Raw genomic sequence first — 19,523 nt, 5'->3', positions numbered from 1 at the left:
ATGAGGAAGAAATTGTTTAGAGGCTGGGGAGACACTGGCACAGGTTGCCCAGGGAGGCTGTGGATATCCCCTCTCTGGAGGTGTTCAAAGCCAGGCTGGATGAAGCCTTGAGCAACCTGTGCTGGTGGGAGGTGTCCCTGCCCATGGTAGGGGGTTGGAACTGGATGATCCTTAAGGATCCTTCCAACCCAACCCACTCTATGAAAATCAGGAAGCAGAATATAAAATCCCACTCTCTAACTCTGGTTAAGAATCATTCTTATGATCCCATTTTGGATCAGGACACTGCCAGAGCCAAGAGTCAGACCTCCCAACAGAGAAGCCAGCACAGGTTGCCTGCCTGCATGGCTCTTTGCATGCTGCACTGCACCAGCAGCCTTTGCCATCCCCAAATCCTCCCTTTCTCCTTTGCTGCAGGGTAGCACTTTGCCTTAAGCCACCTCTCCCTCTTCATCTTGCTCCAGCAGAAGGCAGGGACTGCCTGGTAAAAGAGCAGGTCAAAGGGGAAAGGTATCTGGGTTCCTATGGAGGTGGGAGGTGGGAGATGGTGAGAGCTAGTTTCAACTAGAGAAAACTGTGCCAAGAAGCTGTTGCTAAAAGAAGCCCAAGAGGAGGTAAAGGAAAGCTGTGAAGTTCAGTGTAATCAGCAGGGACATCAGACCTGTCTGGTCTGGCTGAGGCTGGAGCAAGAAAGCAGAGTTTTGTATTAGAGAAAGATTTCCCAGTTTATGGGGTAGTAAATTAACTCTTAGCATGCTTGCTACATAGTTGGAGGGAGGAAATAAATAAATAAATAAATAAATAAAGCCCAAGGTACATGAGTTTAGAGTTCCAAACCTGCTTCTCTTCAGTGCCTATCTGAGTTATTGCTGCTTACTTGACTGAGGGAGAGGAATGTTTGTTCCTCTTGAGGCTGCAGAACTGACCAAAGGAATTTACAAGGAAGAACTGCTTGGAGAAATTGCACTGAAGGGACCTCCAAGAAGGATGGAGAGAGGCTGTTTGCAAAGGTCTGCAGTGACAGGCTGAGGGGCAATGGCTTCAAACCAGAGAAGAGCAGACTTAGATTGGATGTGAGGAACAAGTCCTGCACCATGAGGCTACTGGAACAGGTTGCCCAGGGAGGTAGTTGAGACCCCATCCCTGGAGATATTCAAGCTGAGGCTGGAGAGGGCTCTGGGCAACCTGATCTAGTTGAGGATGTCCCTGCTGACTGCAGGGGGGGTTGGACTGGATGAGCTTTGGAGGTCCCTTCCAACCCAAACCATTCTATGACTTTTTCTGGTCCATGGTTATGGCTCCTGCCTGTTTCCTCACCTTTAAGGAACCTGTGTAGGATTGAAGCCTCCTTGTAGTACTAAGTGAAGAAGCAGTCCCTAGAATCAGAGAATTGGTTTGGGTTGGAAAAACACTCTAAGGTCATCCAGTCCCAGCTTCAACCCAACACCACCTTGGCCATCAAAACATGTCCCAAAGTGCCACTTTCCTATCACTACAAGCCCTTGTTGAAAGTCCCTTCCTGGCTCTCTTTTAGCCCCCCTCCCTTTCAGGTAGTGGATACAGTAAAACAGATGGGAAGGTCCAACTTGTCCTCCCAGAAAAAAATGTTGGTGTGAGGGAGTCACAGGCAGCCAAACTCCAGAGCTGGGAGGCTGAGTTACTGCTCAGCTTCTGGCAAAGGCTTTGAACTAAAGCAGCGTTTGAAATGCAAAGGAGCATTTGTTGGCAGCTCTTGTTGAAAGCCAAATTGACTCCACAGGTACTAGAAACAGAATGGTTCATAGGATCATGGAATAAGGGAATCAGGGAATCATAGAGTCATGGAATCATAGAATCATGGAATCATGGAATCATAGAATCATGGAATCAGAGAATCACAGAATCATGGAATCATGGAATCATAGAATCATGGAATCAGGGAATAATTGAATCACAGAATCATGGACTCAGGGAATCAGAGAATCAGAGAATCAGAGAATCAGAGAATCATGGAATCATGGAATCATAGAATCATGGAATCAGGGAATAATAGAATCATAGAATCATGGACTCAGGGAATCATAGAATTATAGAACCAGAGAATCAGAGAATCATGGAATCATGGAATCATGGAATCATAGAATCACAGAATCATGGAATCACGGAATCATGGAATCATGGAATCAGGGAATAATGGAATCATAGAATCATAGAATCATGGACTCAGGGAATCATAGAATTATAGAATCAGAGAATCAGAGAATCATGGAATCATAGAATCATGGAATCAGAGAATCATGGAATCAGAGAATAATGGAATCACAAAATCACAGAAACAAAGAATCACAGAATCATGGAATCATAGAATCACAGAATCAAAGAATTATATACTCTTAGAATTATAGAATCATAGAATCAGAATCATGGAATCATGGAATCATAGAATCACAGAATCACAGAATCATGGAATCATAGAATCATAGAAGAATGAAATCAGAGAATCACAGATACATAGAATCATAGAATGGTTTGGGTTGGAAGGAACCTTTAAAGCTCATCCAGTCCAACCCCTCTGCAGTCAGCAGGGACATCCTCAGCTAGAGCAGGTTGCTCTAAGCCTCCAAGCCTCATCCAATCTGACCTGAAATGTTTTCAGGGCTGGGGAATCTCCCACCTTTGTGGGTATCCATACAGTTCTGGCAGTAATGCTGAGCAATGCCCAGGGGTGGTCTTCTTTGCTGGCTTTGAGGGCTTTGCTCCAGACTAGCAGATGCTGCTTCTTTAGTTTGGTTTATTGGTTGGGTTTGGGGCTTTTTGCTGTCACTGATCTTTCAGGTGGTTCTTCCCCTATGATGTAAGGAAATCCTGGCTGCAGGAAATCATAGAACAGCTTGAGATGGGAGGGAGCTTAGAGATCCTCTAGTTCCAACCATTCCCATGGACAGGGACACCTCTCACTCCTTTTGCACAAGGAGCCATGGAGACATAAATTTGTTAGCTTTCCAGTTACTACTATTACTGACAGAATTCTTTTCCTCTTACCAGATGCTCAAATGCATCACATCCACCTTTTGATTTTTCATCTTAGAGCTTCCCTTTTTTTGTTGTTGTCTTTTGCTGGTGACTTTTTTTTTATTTCCAACTTGCATTACTTGGTTTCCTCCTCATTTCTCTGTTTGATTCTTCCTCAAGCCAAGGACATCCACCTGTCCAAGTTCTCACTGGAGAAGGTACAAAGGTCAGGCAAAGACCAAATGGTTTGTGAGAGAGCAAAAGAAGAATGTCCCAAGAAAAATAATGAGGAAGCCAAATCAGCTTCCACTGTTAGAGCTGTAACAGTGTCACTTGGCCTCCAAGCCCTGGAGAGTTCCTCTTCTGCAGCTCTGTGGTTTTGACAGAGGCTTTTGCTCTGTGGTGAGGTTCTGAGATTGAGTGCATGCAATTCCAGGAGTGTGGCTTTGGTTTGCATCAGCAGCAAAGTGGTATCTTGAAAGTGAAAGTAACAAAGGGAGCTGGAAACACAACTGCAGAGCAGCAGATGGTCCTCTCTGGGTCTTCCAGAGGGATGTGTTAATGAGGTGAGAAATTCCAGGGGTTAGGGCACAACAGGAGAAATTTCTCTCTTTTTTTTTTTTTTTGGAAGACTTTCTTGCAGATGTGGTCTTTGCCCAGTGGGATTAGATGGGGGTTGGACCTGATGACCTCTTCAGGTCCCTTCCAACCTCTGATATACTGTGATACCATGATTAGAGAAGTGTTGACCAGTCAGATACTGGAAAATGAGAGACTGGGAATTTCATTCCAAGCCTGGGATGCCCCTGCTTACTGCAAGGGGGTTGGACTAGATGACCTTTACAGATGCCTTTAAACCCACTGCATTTGAGGATTCTATGGGAGAAAAGAGACTTTTTGTCCTTTAGATGGTTTTGCAGAGCAGTCACTGCCTTCCTCAGTGCTTTTAGAGTCTTCTATATTCCATGAGTGTCCACTTACCCTCCCCACAAGGTTTTTCAAGGCAATGGTTTTGTGTTTTTGAAGTAAACCAAACATTGTTATATCCTTTCCTGGTGCTCTCCACCAGCTGCCCCCACATTGTGCAAATCCTGGCCCCTTTTTTTAGTTCCCATCTTCCTGTCTACACTTGAACATGTCATTTGTGCCAAGGGAGGGTTAGGTTGGAGACTGGAACAGTTTCTTTGCTTTAAAAGTTCAGTTTTGAGCCTCTCACTCCAAGAAGGACACTGAGAGGCTGAAGCAGGTCCAGAGAAGGGCAATAAAGCTGGGGAAGGGCCTGGAGAACAGGGCTGGGGAGGAGCAGCTGAGGGGGTGTTCAGTGTGGAGAAGAGGAGGCTGAGGGAGACCTCATTGCTCTCTACAGCTCCCTGAAAGGAGGTTGCAGTGAGGTGGAGGTTGGGCTCTTCTCCCTCAGGTGATAGAAGGAGAGGAAATGACCTGAAATTGTGCCAGGGGAGGGTCAGGTTGGAGATGAGGAACAATTTGTTTGCAGCAAGAGTGGTCAGGGATTGGCACAGGCTGCCCAGGGAGGTGGTGGAGTCCCAATGCCTAGAGGTGTTCAGGAAACCTGTGGCCATGGCACTTGGGGCCATGGTCTAGTGGCCATGGTGGTGGTGTTTTATGTTTGGACTTGATGATCTTAGATGTCATTTGCAACCCAAATAACTCTGTGATTCTATGTTGATATTGCACATTCAAATACAAGCCTAGAAAACCTTTAGAGGAGAACCAGGGTCAGGAGGAGAACTTCTGTTCTGGCAAGAGAGAATAGCAACGAGAGAGAACTGAGGGAAGGGAAAAAGCAGAGTGTTTTTCAGCCTGAAGTCTTCCTGTTCCCCAAAGTCCACACCCTTATGTGCCTTTTGTGAGCTTCCCTCCTCCAAACTCCTGTCCTTAATCCCTGGGTGGGTATTCCAGCAGCTGCCATTTCTCAGCTGCATGGATATCTGGGGCTTATACAGATAGACAGGGAGAAGAAGAATTTCGAAGGAAGAAGGAAGAGTGACAAAGAAAGAAGAAAAAGAAGTATGTGAACAGTGGGTGAGTCCAAGCTGCAGATCCTTATCCAAACTGTGCTCCTTATCACTTGCTAATGCAAGCCTGTAACACCCCAGCAAGCCTGCTTGGTGCCAAGCTGACTCATTTCTGCACCTTCTCATTTGTCAGCAGTCGCAACTCAGTCATTTTTAACTCTGTTAAGAGGACAGGAAAAGCATGAGGAGGAAATACAGAGGTGAGCAACACAACCTGCCCTCCACCACCCATAGACTGGGGGGAATGGATCCAAGCTAGGGGAGGGTAGAGTTAGATTAGACATTAGGAAGAAGCTCTTCCCCATGAGGGTGGTGAGAGACTGGCAGAGGTTGCCCAGGGAGGTGGTGGAAGCCTCATCCCTGGAGGGTTTTGGAGCAAGGCTAATGGCAGTACTTGTCCAAAATAACATAGAATCAGAGAGTTGTTTTGGTTGGAAAAGCCCTCTGAGATCACTGAGTCCAACCATCAACCCAACCCCTTTGTTACACTTCCTTCTTCCTTTGCAATTCTTCTTCTCCCTGTCTATCTGTATAAGCCCCAGATATCCATGTAGCTGAGAAATGGCAGCTGCTGGAATACCCACCCAGGGATTAAGGACAGGAGTTTGGAGGAGGGAAGCTCACAAAAGGCACATAAGGGTGTGGACTTTGGGGAACAGGAAGACTTCAGGCTGAAAAACACTCTGCTTTTTCCCTTCCCTCAGTTCTCTCTCGTTGCTATTCTCTCTTGCCATTTCCTGCAACAGGAGTTCTTCCTCTGACCCTGGTTCTCCTCTAAAGGTTTTCTAGGCTTGTATTGAATGTGCAATATCAACATAGAATCACAGAGTTATTTGGGTTGCAAATGACATCTAAGATCATCAAGTCCAAACATAAAACACCACCATGGCCACTAGACCATGGCCCCAAGTACCATGGCCACAGGTTTCTGGAACACCTCCAAGGTTGGGGACTCCACCACCTCCCTGGGCAGCCTGTGCCAATCCCTGACCACTCTTGCAGCAAAGAAATTGTTCCTCATCTCCAACCTAACCCTCCCCTGGTTCAATTTCAGGTCATTTCCTCTCCTTCTATCACCTGAGGGAGAAGAGCCCAACCCCCACCTCACTGCAACCTCCTTTCAGGGAGCTGTAGAGAGCAATGAGGTCTCCCTCAGCCTCCTCTTCTCCACACTGAACACCCCCAGTTCCTTCAGCTGCTCCTGCAGGTGCTGCCTCAGCAGTGCCCACCCAGTACAAGACACCATCACTTTTCTGCTCCTGCTGCCCACACCATTGCTGATCCAGGTCAGGCTGCTGGTGCCCTTCTTGGGCACCTGGGCACACTGCTGGCTCGTGCTCAGCTGCTGTCACCCAGCACCCCTAGGTCCTTCTCCACTAGGCAACTTTCCAGCCACTCTGCTCCATGCCTGGAGCATTCACAGGGTTGAGTTTCTGCTTTTCAGCTATTGGGTGACTGAGATCTTCTCCTGAGCATCAGTTCCTTGTGGAAAATATGGACACTACTCTGCCCACTGAACATCTCCAGGTCCCTCAGCTGCTCTTCCCCAGCTCCGTTCTCCAGACCCTTCCCCAGCTTTGTTGCCCTCCTGTGGACCTGCCCCAGCCTCTCAATGTCCTTTTTGGAGTGAGGAGCCCAAAACTGACCCCAGGATTTGAGCTGTGGCCTCAGCAGTGCCCCAGAATGCAGTGGCATTATTTGTTGTTTGGTTTCAAACTAGTCAAACCTGGGTCTAATCCACATGTGGCACCTACTGCTTCTTGCCAAAATGCTCATATTAAAGACCTGGTTTCAAACAGGACTTCATCTGTACCTATCTAATCCATACTGAGGTCTATTTTGCCATAGAGGTTGTGGCCTTTGGAAAGTGGAGATGAAGTTTAGTATTAGGAACAATTTCTTTGCTGCCAGAGTGGTCAGGGATTGGCAGAGGCTGCCCAGGGAGGTGGTGGAGTCCCCATGCCTGGAGGTGTCCAAGAAACCTGTGGCCATGGCAGCTGGGGCCATGGTTTAGTGACCATGGTGCTGTTGGGTTGATGGTTGGACTGGATGATCTTAGAGGCCTTTTCCAAGCAACACAACTCTATGATGCTATGGATGTGTTCCACCTGAGTGGTTGTGCCTTGGTTTTCAGGATGCATTTATCCAGGCTCAAGGTTCTTAATTTGTTCATGGTGCAAGACACAAAACCAGGTGTGCACTTCTTGGCTTTTTTTGAGCTTTCAGAGTTTTTTTTTTTTTTTTTTTTTGCTGTTCCAGCCAGATTCTGTTGATCTTTGAAAGAAAAAAAAAGAAAAGATACAGAACTGTTTTCTGGAAAAAAAACAAAAAACAAACAAACCCACAGTTTTATTATGAAATTATTCCTATACAGCATTTGCAACCTTGGTGAGGTAACACAGATCTCTGCCTGCACTCTCTTGGAATTCAGTTCCACCAACCAAAGATAATCATCAAACACCTTTAGTGCAAATTAATGCCTTAGTTTTTGTGGGGTTTCTGTCTTTGGCTTTTTCTTTTTGCTTTTCCTTGATGCACCTTGTGTTTTGGTTTTTTTTTTTTTTTTTCCTCTCAGAGTTCTCTCTCTCCCAAGTTCATCTTTGAATGAGGGGAAAGAATTTGTGCTTGTTACAAAAAAAAAAAAAAAATAGGTAGCATTTCAATTTTGAGCCAAGTGTCAGCTTTACAGTACAGTGGGAGGTCATTTATCAGCCTCTAAAGTCCTTATTTCTTCATTAAGACTCATGAAATCTCTTCACCCCTTCAGGAGGTGAACTCATGCTTGATATTGCACTGACAGGACATGAAAGCAGCAGAGGCTGGGTCGGGAGGGGAAGGAGGTCTCCACAAGGAGGAGGCACAGCAGGGTTTCAGTAGTACATGTTCTTATCCCACCAGCCTGCAGGAGGAGAAGGGGAGAGAGGAGACAAAAAACAAACAACTCAGTTATTTTTTTTTCTGCAGAAAGTAGAAGTAGTCACTGGCAAGAAATGGTCCATTTTTAAAGCAGCAGCTAAGGCAGGTGTGTGAATGAAAGGGTAGGAGAGGGGAGAGCTGGGCTGAAGAGAACCTCATGAGGTTCAATAAGGCACAGCACAAGGTCCTGCACCTAGGTGAGGGCAATCCTCAATATCAATCCAGGCTGCGGGGTGAGCAGATTGAGAGCAGCCCTGCAGGGGAGGACTTGGGGGTGTTGGGGGGGAGAAGCTGGGCAGGAGCCAGCAATGGGCACTGGCAGCACAGAAGGCCAAGGGCAGCCTGGGCTGCAGCCAAAGCAGTGTGGGCAGAGCTGGAGAGAGGATCCTGCCCCTCTGCTCTGCTCTGGGGAGACCTCACCTGCAGGGCTGGGGCCAGCTCTGGGACCCTCAAAACAATACCCTACCCACTCTGATGGAGGGGGTCCAGAAGAGGCCACAAAGATGATCAGAGGGCTGAAGCACCTCTGCTATGGGACAGACTGAGATAATTGGGGCTCCAGGGAAAGCTCAGAGCAGCATTTCAATATCTGAAGGGGAGCTACAGGGTGGCTGGGGAGGGACTGTTTGCAAGGGCTTGGTTTGGAAGATGGGAGATGGTTTGAATTTGGAGCAGGGCACATTTAGGTTGGACATTAGGAGGAAATTCTTTCCAGGGAGAGTGGTGAGACTCTGGAACAGGTTGCCCTGGGATGCGGTCGAGGAGGCATTTGGGTTCAGACTTGATGAGACCCTGAGCAACCTGATCTAGCAGGAGGTGTCCCTGCTGCTTGCAGGGGGTTGGACACCATGCCCTTTGAGGGTGCCTTCCAACCTGCTGCAATCTGTGAGTGTATTCAAGCACTGAAGCAGAAAAACTCTCTTACTTCCTGGGTATCTCCTGATGAGCAGCTTGCGGACTTCATCGTAGACCCATATCAAGACTGCAAAGGGCACAGCCACAAACCAGTACTGAAACCTGGGAGTGGGAGAAGAATTTCTCAGTCAGAAGCATCTAACCACTCCTCTCAACTTCTGAGGGCTCTCTCTCTATGCTGTTTGATGCTACCAAAACCAGAATTTGGCCTTTCTACTGCTTTCCTTCTTAAATCCCATGGTTAGAAGCTAGATGATGCTCAGGTAGACCTCCCAATCTTTAGGGGCTACTGAATGAATTTATTCCAGATGCTTTCCAGGAAAAAATATTGCCAGGTGGTGTTGCAAGCTCTGGAGGTGGCAGAAAAATGGAACAGGGCTGGCAGTGCTGTATTTCAAAAAGAGAAGTTCCCCGCCTGAATTTACTAAAATGCTCTCTGACACTCCCCAGAGTGTTGGGGAACCTGGGGAAAAAAAAATGTTTGCAATAAAATATTAACATTGAAATCTTAATATTGCCATCTCCATATTGTCACATTAACATTGCAGCATTAACATTGCAATATTAATATTGCAATGCTAACATCACAATGTTAACATCACAATTGCACTGCTGTTAATATTGCAATATTAATAATAAACTGTTAATATTGCACCATTAATATTACAATATTAATATTGCACTATTGATATTGCAATATTAATATTACAGTGTTAATGTTGCAATATTAATATTACAATATTCATATTACACTTAATATTGCAGTATTAATAGTACAATATTCATATGACACTGTTAATATTACAATATTAATACCACACTCTTAATATTGCACTATTCATATTACAATATTCATATTACACTTAATACTGCAGTATTAATATTACAATATTCATATTGCACTGTTAATATTGCAGTATTAATTTACAATATTAATATTGCACTCTTAATATTACAATATTCATATTGCACTCTTAATATTGCATTATTAATATTACAATATTATTATCACATGGTTAATATTGCACTCTTAATATTACAATATTCATATTGCACTATTAATATTACAATATTAATATCACACTGTTAATATTGCACTATTAATATCACAATATTCCTATTAAAATACTAAGATGTTTGTTCTGCACATGTCAGTTCTGGATACTTGGGAGTGAAGAGAGTAGATAAAATCATGGGGGGCAAAGGGGAGTTGTGTGAAAATGATGACAATAGAGCCCCTCTTGGTCAAGAAATTGTCCTCCTCCTTCTTTTAAGTACTATTTCTTCACTGAAAAGGTTCTCAGGCACTGGAAGAGGCTACTCAGGGAGGTGGTGGAGTCACCGCCCCTGAAGATGTTCCTGGAGGTGGGGGTGAGAGCCTGGCAGAGGCTGCCCAGGGAGGTGGTGGAAGCCTCATCCCTGGAGGGTTTTGCAGCCAGGCTGGATGTGGCTGTGAGCAACCTGCTGTGGTGTGAGGTGTCCCTGCCCATGGCAGGGGGGTTGGGACTGGCTGAGCCTTGAGGTCCCTTCCAGCCCTGACAATTCTATGACTCTATGAAGCATTTGGATGAGGAGCTCAGGGATGTGGTCTGAGTTGTGTACAGGAAGACATGAGGTTAATGGCTGGATGTGATGAGCTCAAAGTCTTTTCCAAGCAGCTGTTTCTGTGCTTCCTAATGAATAACCCTAAACAATTCCCCTTGAGCTGTGCTGCACAGACATCCTGCTCCCATTTGGTGTTTCTGGCAGGACGGTAGCTCCATGGCTCTTTACACATGGGTGAGGGTGAGGGAAGGGCAGCAGCATCATGTAAGTGCTTAGATGCTTCAGGAGGAAGTTCAGTTCTGTTCTCAAGAGACTGTATTATTTCTTTTTTTCCATGAAATGAGGTGGTGGAATATGTTTGCTCAGAGGAAATGGTGAGCATCTTCCTCATGCAAACTGTAAGGTGGATATATGTAAAACTCTCCTGTTGTAAGTATTCCAGATGGTTAAGTAGTGAATCAAGGGAGGTTCTCCTCCCCCTCTACTCTGCCCTGATGAGGCCACACCTGGAATATTGCACCCAGTTCTGGGCTCCCCAGTTCAGGAAGAACAGGGATCTGCTGGAGAGAGTCCAAGGGAGGGCATGATTAAGGGACTGGAGCACTGCCCTATGTGGACCTGGGGTTGTTCAGTCTGGAGAGGAGAAGACTGAGAGGGATTTAATAAATGTTTACAAATATCTGAGGGCTGGGGGTCAGGAGGGAGAGGACAGAGACAGGCTCTGCTCACTTGCACCCTTGGATAGGACAAGGAGCAATGGATGGAAACTCCAGCACAGGAGGATCCACCTCAACATGAGGAGGAACTTCTGCACTGTGAGGGTCACAGAACCCTGGAGCAGGCTGCCAAGAGAGGTTGTGGAGTCTCCTACTCTGGAGCCTTTGCAGCCCCATCTGGATGTGTTCCTGTGTGACCTGTGCTGGATTCTATGGTCCTGCTCTGGCAGGGGGGTTGGACTCAAAGATCTCCAGTGGTCCCTTCCAACCCCTGACATCCTCTGATTTGTGATCAACACTCACCTCAGAGGTGTGAAATTCAAGGCTGTCACATGTCCAAGACCATAGGTAAGGATCAGAGCAATTCCTATCTGGGAGAAGATACCCACCCAGACGACTTTGTTCCTGCAAGACAACCAAAGGGGAATGGTTAGATGGCTCTGTCCCTGCATGGAAACCTGATGGCACAGCAGAGTGCAGGAGCTGTCTGCATTAGTCATGCCTTCTGCTTGCACCATGCCTTTGTGCACTGTGACTCAACTCTACATGCCAGGAGGAAATACACATAGGTGTAGGCTCTGTACCTGCAGATAAAGAAAGGAAAACATTCTGCTTTCTATCAGAAATGCTCTGACTGAATGCCAGCTTTCATGTGTGGCCCCTGTCCCAGTAAATATTTTTAACTCCCTGAGGGCAGCCAGCACTGTCTTAAGCAGGCTGAGCAGCTGGGACCTCCTTAGAGGCTGAGCTGCTCTCAGAAAAGCCCAGAGAAGCTGGGGCTGTTCAGCCTGGAGAAGAGAAGGCTCCAGGGAGACCTTAGAGCAGCCTTCCAGTACCTGAAGAGGCTCCAGGAGAGCTGGGGAGGGACTTTTGACAAGGGCTGGGAGTGCCAGGAGGAGGGACAATAGCTTTGAGCTGGGACATGGGAGATGGAAACTGGAGATGAGGAAGAAATTGTTTCCAGAGAGGTTGGGGAGACACTGGAACAGGTTGCCCAGGGAGGCTGTGGCTGCCTCCTCCCTGGAGGTGTTCAGGGCCAGGTTGGATGAGGCCTTGAGCAAGCTGTGCTGGTGGGAGGTGTCCCTGTCCATGGCAGGTGGGCTGGAACTGGATGAGCTTTATGATCCCTTCCAACCTAATCCATTCTGTAAATCTATGAACTACCCAAAGAACTTAAAAAAAAATCATCTGTAATAAAAAAAATCATGTGTGATAAAGATTGTGAGGAATGGGGAGTCCATTCTGAGCTGGTGCCCTTTCAGAGCAACTAGCACAAGGTCTTTCCTTAAACAGAATCAGCATTGGGAAAGACCTTTAAGATCATCAAGTCCAACCATAACCCAAGTGTGACCATCAGGAAGTAGGAAAGGGAGTGATGTCCTTAGAGGTCTTTTCCAACTGAAACAATTCTGTTTCTATGATGAAATGTCTAAGGTCTGTCATTGTTTGAAGCCAGATTTAGCTCTTTTTGCTCAAAGGCTGACTTGTGTCAGGTAAAGAACCTGAAAAAATCCAACCAACCAACCAACCAAAACCCCACAAAAAGCCCCCAACAAACAACCAAACAAAACCCCAGAAAAAAACCCAACAAACAACCAAACAAAACCCCAGAAAAAAACCCAACCAAGCAACCAGCCAAAACCCCACAAAAAAAAAAAACTAACCAACCAACCAGCCAAGCAAAACCCCACAAAAAAAACCAACCAACCAACCAAAACCCCACAAAAAACCCCAACCAACCAAGCAAACAAAACCCCACAAAAAAACCCAACCAACCAACCAAGCAAAAACCCACCAAAAAAAACCACAACCAAACAAAACCCCACAAAACCCCCCAAACAATCAACCAAACAAAATCCCACCAAAAAAAAAAAAACCCACACAAAAAAAACCCCAACCAAAACCCCATCAAAAAAAAAACCCCAAACAAACAAACAAAACCCCACAAAAAAACCAAAACCCCACAAAAAAAAAAAACCAACCAAAACCCCACAAAAAAACCCAAAAAACAAACAACCAAGACCCCATCAAAAAAAACCCCAAACAAACAAACAGAACCCACATAAAAAAACACCCAAACAAAACCCCACAAAAAAACACCAACCAACCAACCAAAACCCCACCAAAAAAAAAAAAAAAAACAACCAATCAACCAACCAACCAAAACCCCACCAAAAAAACCCATCAACCAACCAACCAAGCAAAACCCCACAAAAAAAAAAACCAAACAGACAAGCAAACAAAAAAACGACACAAAAAAAACCCCACAAAGAAACAAACCAACCCAAACCAACCTTACCTGAAAAGCCCCTGCTGGAAAATGGAATTCCTTCGTGTTTTCCTGATGATCAAGTCAGCAACTTGCTGAATTGTGATGCTGACGAAGAAAGCAGTGTAGCCAGTCCACTGCAGGTATGTCCTCTGGTACTTGGTCTGCAAAGCAAAGGCAGAGCAGAGCAGTCTCACACCAGCCCCGCTGGCTGCAGCCCTTCACAGCTACCAAGGTTTAAACGCAGATTTAGTCCGGGTTTAACCAGGGGCAGACTGTGCTCCCTTGCTCTGCTCTGCTGGATGCTGGGGGGGAGGCTGAAGCAGGAGCTGGGGGGGAAGGAGGTGGTGATAGTGCTTTATAAATGGTGATTTATTCATGTTAAAGGTGATTTATTCGTGATAATGGTGATTTATTCATGTTAATGGTGATTTATTCACGTTAATGGTGATTTATTCGTGATAATGGTGATTTATTTGTGATAAGGGTGATTTATTCATATTAAAGGATTTATTCATGTTAAAGGTGATTTATTCGTGATAATGGTGATTTATTCATGTTAATGGTGATTTACTCATGTTAAAGGTGATTTATTCGTGATAATGGTGATTTATTTGTGATAAGGGTGATTTATTCATATTAAAGGTGATTTATTCATGTTAAAGGTGATTTATTCGTGATAATGGTGATTTATTCATGTTAATGTTGATTTATTCATGATAATGGTGATTTATTCATGTTAATGGTGATTTATTTGTGTCGATATTCATTTATTAGTGTCAATATTGATTTATTACTGTTGATATCCATTTATTAATAGTGATATCCATTTATTAATGTCAATGTTGCTTTATTGATGGGAATTTCAATTTATTAATGTAGGTATCAATTTATTAATTTTGATATCCATTTATTAATGTTCATATTCATGTATTAATGCTGATATCCGTTTATTAAAGTTGATATCAATTTATTAGTGTTAATATCAATTTATTAATGTCAATATTGTTTTGTTGATTTGAATATCGATTTATTAATGTTGATATCCCTTTATTAATGTTGATATCCCTTTATTAATGTTCACATTAATGTATTAATGTTGATACCCATTTATTAAAGTTGATATCAATTTATTAGTGTTAATATCAATTTATTAATGTCAATATTGTTTTATTGATTTGAATATCAATTTATTAATGTTGATATCCCTTTATTAATATTGATATCCATGTAATGATGTTGATGTCCATTTATTAATGTTGATATCAATTCATTAATGTTAACATCAATTTATTAATGTTGATATCAATTCATTAATGTTAATATCAACTTATTTGTGTCAATATTGATTTATTGATGTTAATATCAATTTATTAATGTTAATATCAATTTATTAATGTTGATATCCATGTATTAATGTTGATATCCATGTATTAATGTTGATATCCATGTATTAATGTTAATATCCATTCATTAATATTGATATCCATTTATTAAGGTTGATATCAATTTATTAATGTTAATATCCATTTATTAATGTTGATATCCATGTATTAATGTTGATATCAATTTATTAATGTTAATATCCATTTATTAATGTTGATATCCATGTATTAATGTTGATATCAATTTATTAATGTTAATATCCATGTATTAATGTTGATATCAATTTATTAATGTTAATATCCATTTATTAATGTTGATATCCATGTATTAATGTTGATATAAATGTATTAATGTTAATATAAATTTATTAACATCAATATTGATTTATTGATGTTAATATCAATTTATTAACATTAATATCAATTTATTAATCTTGGTATCGATTCATTAATGTTAATACCGGGTCATTAATGTCAATATTGATTTATTAATTTCAATATTCATTTGTTCATGTCAATATTCATTTTTTAATTATCTGTGTCTTGTCTCTCTCAGCCTGTCCTCAGAGGGCTGGAGCTCCTCTCCTGTGAGGACAGCCTGAGAGAGTTGGGGTTGTGCAGTTTGGAGAGGAGAAGGCTCTCAGGAGACCTTCTTGTGGCCTTGCAGGATCTGAAGGGGGCTCCAAGAAAGCTGGGGAGGAACTTTTGAGGATATCAGGGAGTGATAGGACTGGGGGGAATGGATCCAAGGTAGAGGAGGGAGATTCAGATTGGATGTTAGGAAGAAACTCTTCCCCAAGAGGGTGGTGAGAGACTGGCAGAGGTTGCCCAGGAAGGTGGTGGAAGCCTCATCCCTGGAGGGTTTTGCAGCCAGGCTGGATGTGGCTGTGAGCAACCTGCTGTGGTGTGAGGTGTCCCTGGCCATGGCAGGGGGGTTGGCACTGGCTGAGCCTTGAGGTCCCTTCCAGCCCTGACAAATCTGAGATTCCTGCAGAGTGAGGAGGAGTGAAGAGTGAAAGGGAAGAGTCTGCAAAGTAGGTCTAAGAGAACATGATAGGATCAAACAGAAAGTCCAGAGAAGAAGGTTCATCTCCAGAGGCTTCAAGCAGAAAAAGGCAAGTTGTAAAAGAATGAATGCAAGAATAGAGTCTGAATGAGGGAGTTAGGTAGCTGGAAGCTCTGAAGAGTCTATCCTGAGGGACCATTAGCTGACAGCCCACTGGTTTTGCTTATAAATCAATCAATCAATCAATCTCTTGCTATCATCCTTTGGTTTGGAGGAGAGTATAGAATTGCTAGGAAACTGTTTGGGTGAGAGACAGTGCAAGGATTATTCAGTGCTTCTGTCTGGAACTGGCTACCCAGAGGGGTGGTGGAGGGAGGCCCCCCCTATCCCTGAAGACACTCAAGGTCAAACTTGATGTTGTCCTGAGCAACCTGACCTAGTTAAAGATGCCTTTGGGACATGGTTTAGTGGCCATGGTGGTGTTGGACTCAGTGACCTCAGAGATCTTTTCCAACTGAAACAATTCTATGATTCTATGTCCCCTGCTGGCTGCAGGGGCATTGGACAAGATGACCTTCAAGGGTCCTTTCCAACCTAATGCATTCCAGGAGTCTGTGATCCCTTACCCATTGCTGTCCATAGGAATCCTCAAAGTCATTAATGTCATTGTTCTCCCAGTCGACTCTCACTCCAAGCAGTGAGAGAGGGAGGAACCCTTGCTCAGCATACACAGTAAAGTAGGTGACAAAGGCTCCCACTGACTGCATGATACCTGCAAAATCAACGAGGCAGAAGTGAGGAAGAAGCACAATCCCTGAGCAGCAGCTAATGAGCTGGGTGTTGGTGTGGTTCTGTCTCCCCTGGCTGTGAGGCTCAGGGTGGTTTTAGAGCTTGTAGTGCTCCAACATCCTTGACCTCTGTAGACAAAAGCCTCTTGTGCTGAATAATTCAGCAAAATTCAACATTCAGCTTGTGCTGTTGAATAATGAGCAACATAAAACAGTCAGAAGTTTGCCTGGGAAGGCAAAGGAGGACCAGTAATGGTCCTTGGCAGCCCACAGCTGTGTGCTGAGCTGCATCCAGAGCAGGGAGAGCAGCAGCACAGGGAGGGGATTCTGCCCCTCTGCTCTGCTCTGCTCTGCTCAGACCCCACCTGCAGCACTGCCTCCAGCTCTGGGGCCCCCAGCACAAGAAGGACCTGGAGCTGAGGGAGAGGGTCCAGAGGAGGCCACCAAGATGATCAGAGGGTTGAGAACCTCTCCTGTGGGGACAGGCTGAGAGAGCTGGGGCTGTTCAGGCTAGAGAAGTGAAGGCTCCAGGGAGACCTCAGAGCAGCCTTCCAGTACCTGAAGGGGCTCCAGCAGAGCTGGGACTGACAAGGGCTGGGAGTGATAGGATGAGGAGGAATGACTTGGAGCTGGCAGAGGGGAGATTGAGACTGGAGATGAGGAATAAGTTCTTGAGAACGAGGGAGGGGAGACACTGGCACAGGCTGCCCAAGTAGGTTGTGGATGTCTCCTCCCTGGGAGGTGTTGAAGGCCAGGCTGGATGAGGCTGGTGGGAGGTGTCCCTGCCCATGACAGAGGCTTGAAACTGGATGATCTTTAAGGTCCTTTCCAACCCAAACCATTCTATGAATCTCTGAAGGCGCTGAGTTTCAGCTCTGCTTTTTCTAACAGATGGACTTGGCTGTGTCTGGGCTTGCTGGCCCCAAGCAATGTTTCAGGGAACCTACCAATCTGCAGGTAGGAGTAGATTGCCAGCTGGTGGTTCACTAGTCTGTCTTTCTGCTTGTTACGAGGTCTCCTGTTCATAATATCACTTTCAGCTTTCTCGTAGGCTAATGCCACAGAGGGGATCTGCAACAGAAAGAAACCATCAGAGTCTTGGTGACAACACTTGAGTGCCTGGCAGATGCTTATCAGGACAGTTCAAGTTCTCAGGGGGTTCTGTTGATGTTTGCTGCCTTTTCAGGACAAGGGAGAGCAAATGGGAAAAGGCTTTGTGTGGCAAGGGTCCTGGGGTGCAGCAAGAGAAGCACAGGCAGCAGGTCAAGAGAAGTGATTCTCCCCCTCTGCTCCACTTGCTGAGACCCCACCAGGAGCACTGTGTCCAGTTCTGGAGCCTCTGTTACAAGAGGGATATGGACATGCTGGAAGGTGTCCAGAGAAGGGCTACAAGGATGAGCAGAGGGCTGGAGCTGCTCTGCTATGAGGACAGACTGAGAGAGTTGGGGTTGTGCAGTCTGGAGAGGAGAAGGCTCCCAGGAGACCTTCTTGTGGCCTTCCAGGATCTGAAGAGGGCTCCAAGAAAGCTGGGGAGGGACTTCTTAGGATATCAGATAGTGACAGGACTAGGGGGAATGGAACAAAGCTGGAAGTGGGGAGATTCACACTGGACATGAGGAAGAAGTTCTTCCCCATGAGAGTGGTGAGAGCCTGGAATGGGTTGTCCAGGGAGGTGGTTGAGGTTCCATCCCTGGAAGTGCTTAAGGCCAGGCTGGATGTGGCTCTGAGCAACCTGATCTGGTGTGAGGTGTCCCTGCCCATGGCAGGGGGGTTGGGACTGGCTGAGCCTTGTGGTCCCTTCCAACCCCGACTGATTCTATGATTCTGTGATTTTATGATTCTATGGTTCTAAGATTCTATGATTCTGTGATTCTATTCTCCATTCTGGCCTTTTTAAAGGATCTGAGGGAATCCTGGGACCTGTTTCCTAGGTCTGATGCTCAGATAACAATGCAAAGGGCTGCAGGCTACTGAAAACATGAAAAGGTCTTTCAGATCCCTGATGAAATCTCTGCCGTTCATCCCCTGCAGTCATTGCAGCAGTCTGTGTGTTCCCTTGATTGAAACACAGCACACAGGGATCACAAGAAATCTTTCCTTCCCTCTCCTTCTCTGCAGGTTGTTTTCCACTCTCTCTCCATACCTGGCTGCTTTTAACCTGCCCCTCTACTCCTTCACCAGCTTGTTAGCAGCAGGAGGAGGGGACAGGCTCTGCTCACTTGCACCCTGGGATAGGACAAGGTATAGAGATAGAAACTCCAGCACAGGAGGTTCCACTGGGAGGGTGCTGGAGCCCTGGAGCAGGCTGCCCAGAGAGATTGTGGAGTCTCCTTCTCTGGAGCCTTTCCAGCCCCATCTGGATGAGTTCCTGTGTGACCTGTGCTGGATTCTCTCGTCCTGCTCTGGCAGGGGGCTTGGACTTGATGATCTTTGGAGGTCCCTTCCAACCCCTAACATCCTACGATGAAAGCAGCTAAGCCTTTGAGTGTCCTGCATATCCCTCCACACCCAGCCCCTCTCACTCCACTTCCAAAGCCCCCAGCTTACAATGTCTGTGCCCAGGTCGATGAAGAGGATGGTGATGGTGCCAATGGGCAGGGGGATGCTGGCAATGATGTAGATGAGAAAGGGGCAGAGCTCAGCGATGTTCTTAGTCAGGGTGTAGGCAATGGTTTTCTTCAGGTTGTCAAAGATCAGGCGGCCTGGAGGGAAAGGAGACACTGCTGTAAAAAGTGACTGTCAGCAGGGGGTTGGCAGGACAAAAAAGGCTCAATTTTAGCTGAAAGGAGTGAAAACATTCACTGCTAGGTCTGCTTCCCTCCTCTGCTTCCTAATCGACTGGATTTGTTGTTGCTGTTGCTCTTTGTTTGGTTTTCTCTTTGTTTGGGGGGATTTGTTTGTTTCTTTCTGGGGTTTGTTTGAGGTTTTTTGTCTGTTTGGAGGTTTTTGTTGGTCT

General features: G+C 45.2%; 1 protein-coding gene across 1 annotated transcript in view; it reads right to left on the bottom strand.

Annotated features, from left to right (window-relative positions):
* Positions 1 to 7,897: 7,897 nt before the first annotated feature.
* Positions 7,898 to 19,523, bottom strand: part of ATP12A (ATPase H+/K+ transporting non-gastric alpha2 subunit) — an 85,001-nt gene continuing 73,375 nt past the window's right edge. Inside the window, exons 17-23 of the mRNA XM_054395576.1 lie at positions 19,115 to 19,269; positions 17,515 to 17,638; positions 16,406 to 16,551; positions 13,419 to 13,552; positions 11,423 to 11,524; positions 8,869 to 8,960; positions 7,898 to 7,926 (exon numbers count right to left, since the gene is read on the bottom strand). Coding sequence (XP_054251551.1) covers positions 7,898 to 7,926; positions 8,869 to 8,960; positions 11,423 to 11,524; positions 13,419 to 13,552; positions 16,406 to 16,551; positions 17,515 to 17,638; positions 19,115 to 19,269 — 782 coding nt within the window. The remainder of the gene's footprint in view (positions 7,927 to 8,868; positions 8,961 to 11,422; positions 11,525 to 13,418; positions 13,553 to 16,405; positions 16,552 to 17,514; positions 17,639 to 19,114; positions 19,270 to 19,523) is intronic.

The sequence above is a fragment of the Indicator indicator genome, chromosome 34 (assembly GCF_027791375.1).
Source record: "Indicator indicator isolate 239-I01 chromosome 34, UM_Iind_1.1, whole genome shotgun sequence".
NCBI lineage: Eukaryota > Metazoa > Chordata > Aves > Piciformes > Indicatoridae > Indicator > Indicator indicator.
Note: the sequence above shows the minus strand (reverse complement) of the source record. Positions and strands in the feature narration are given on the sequence as shown.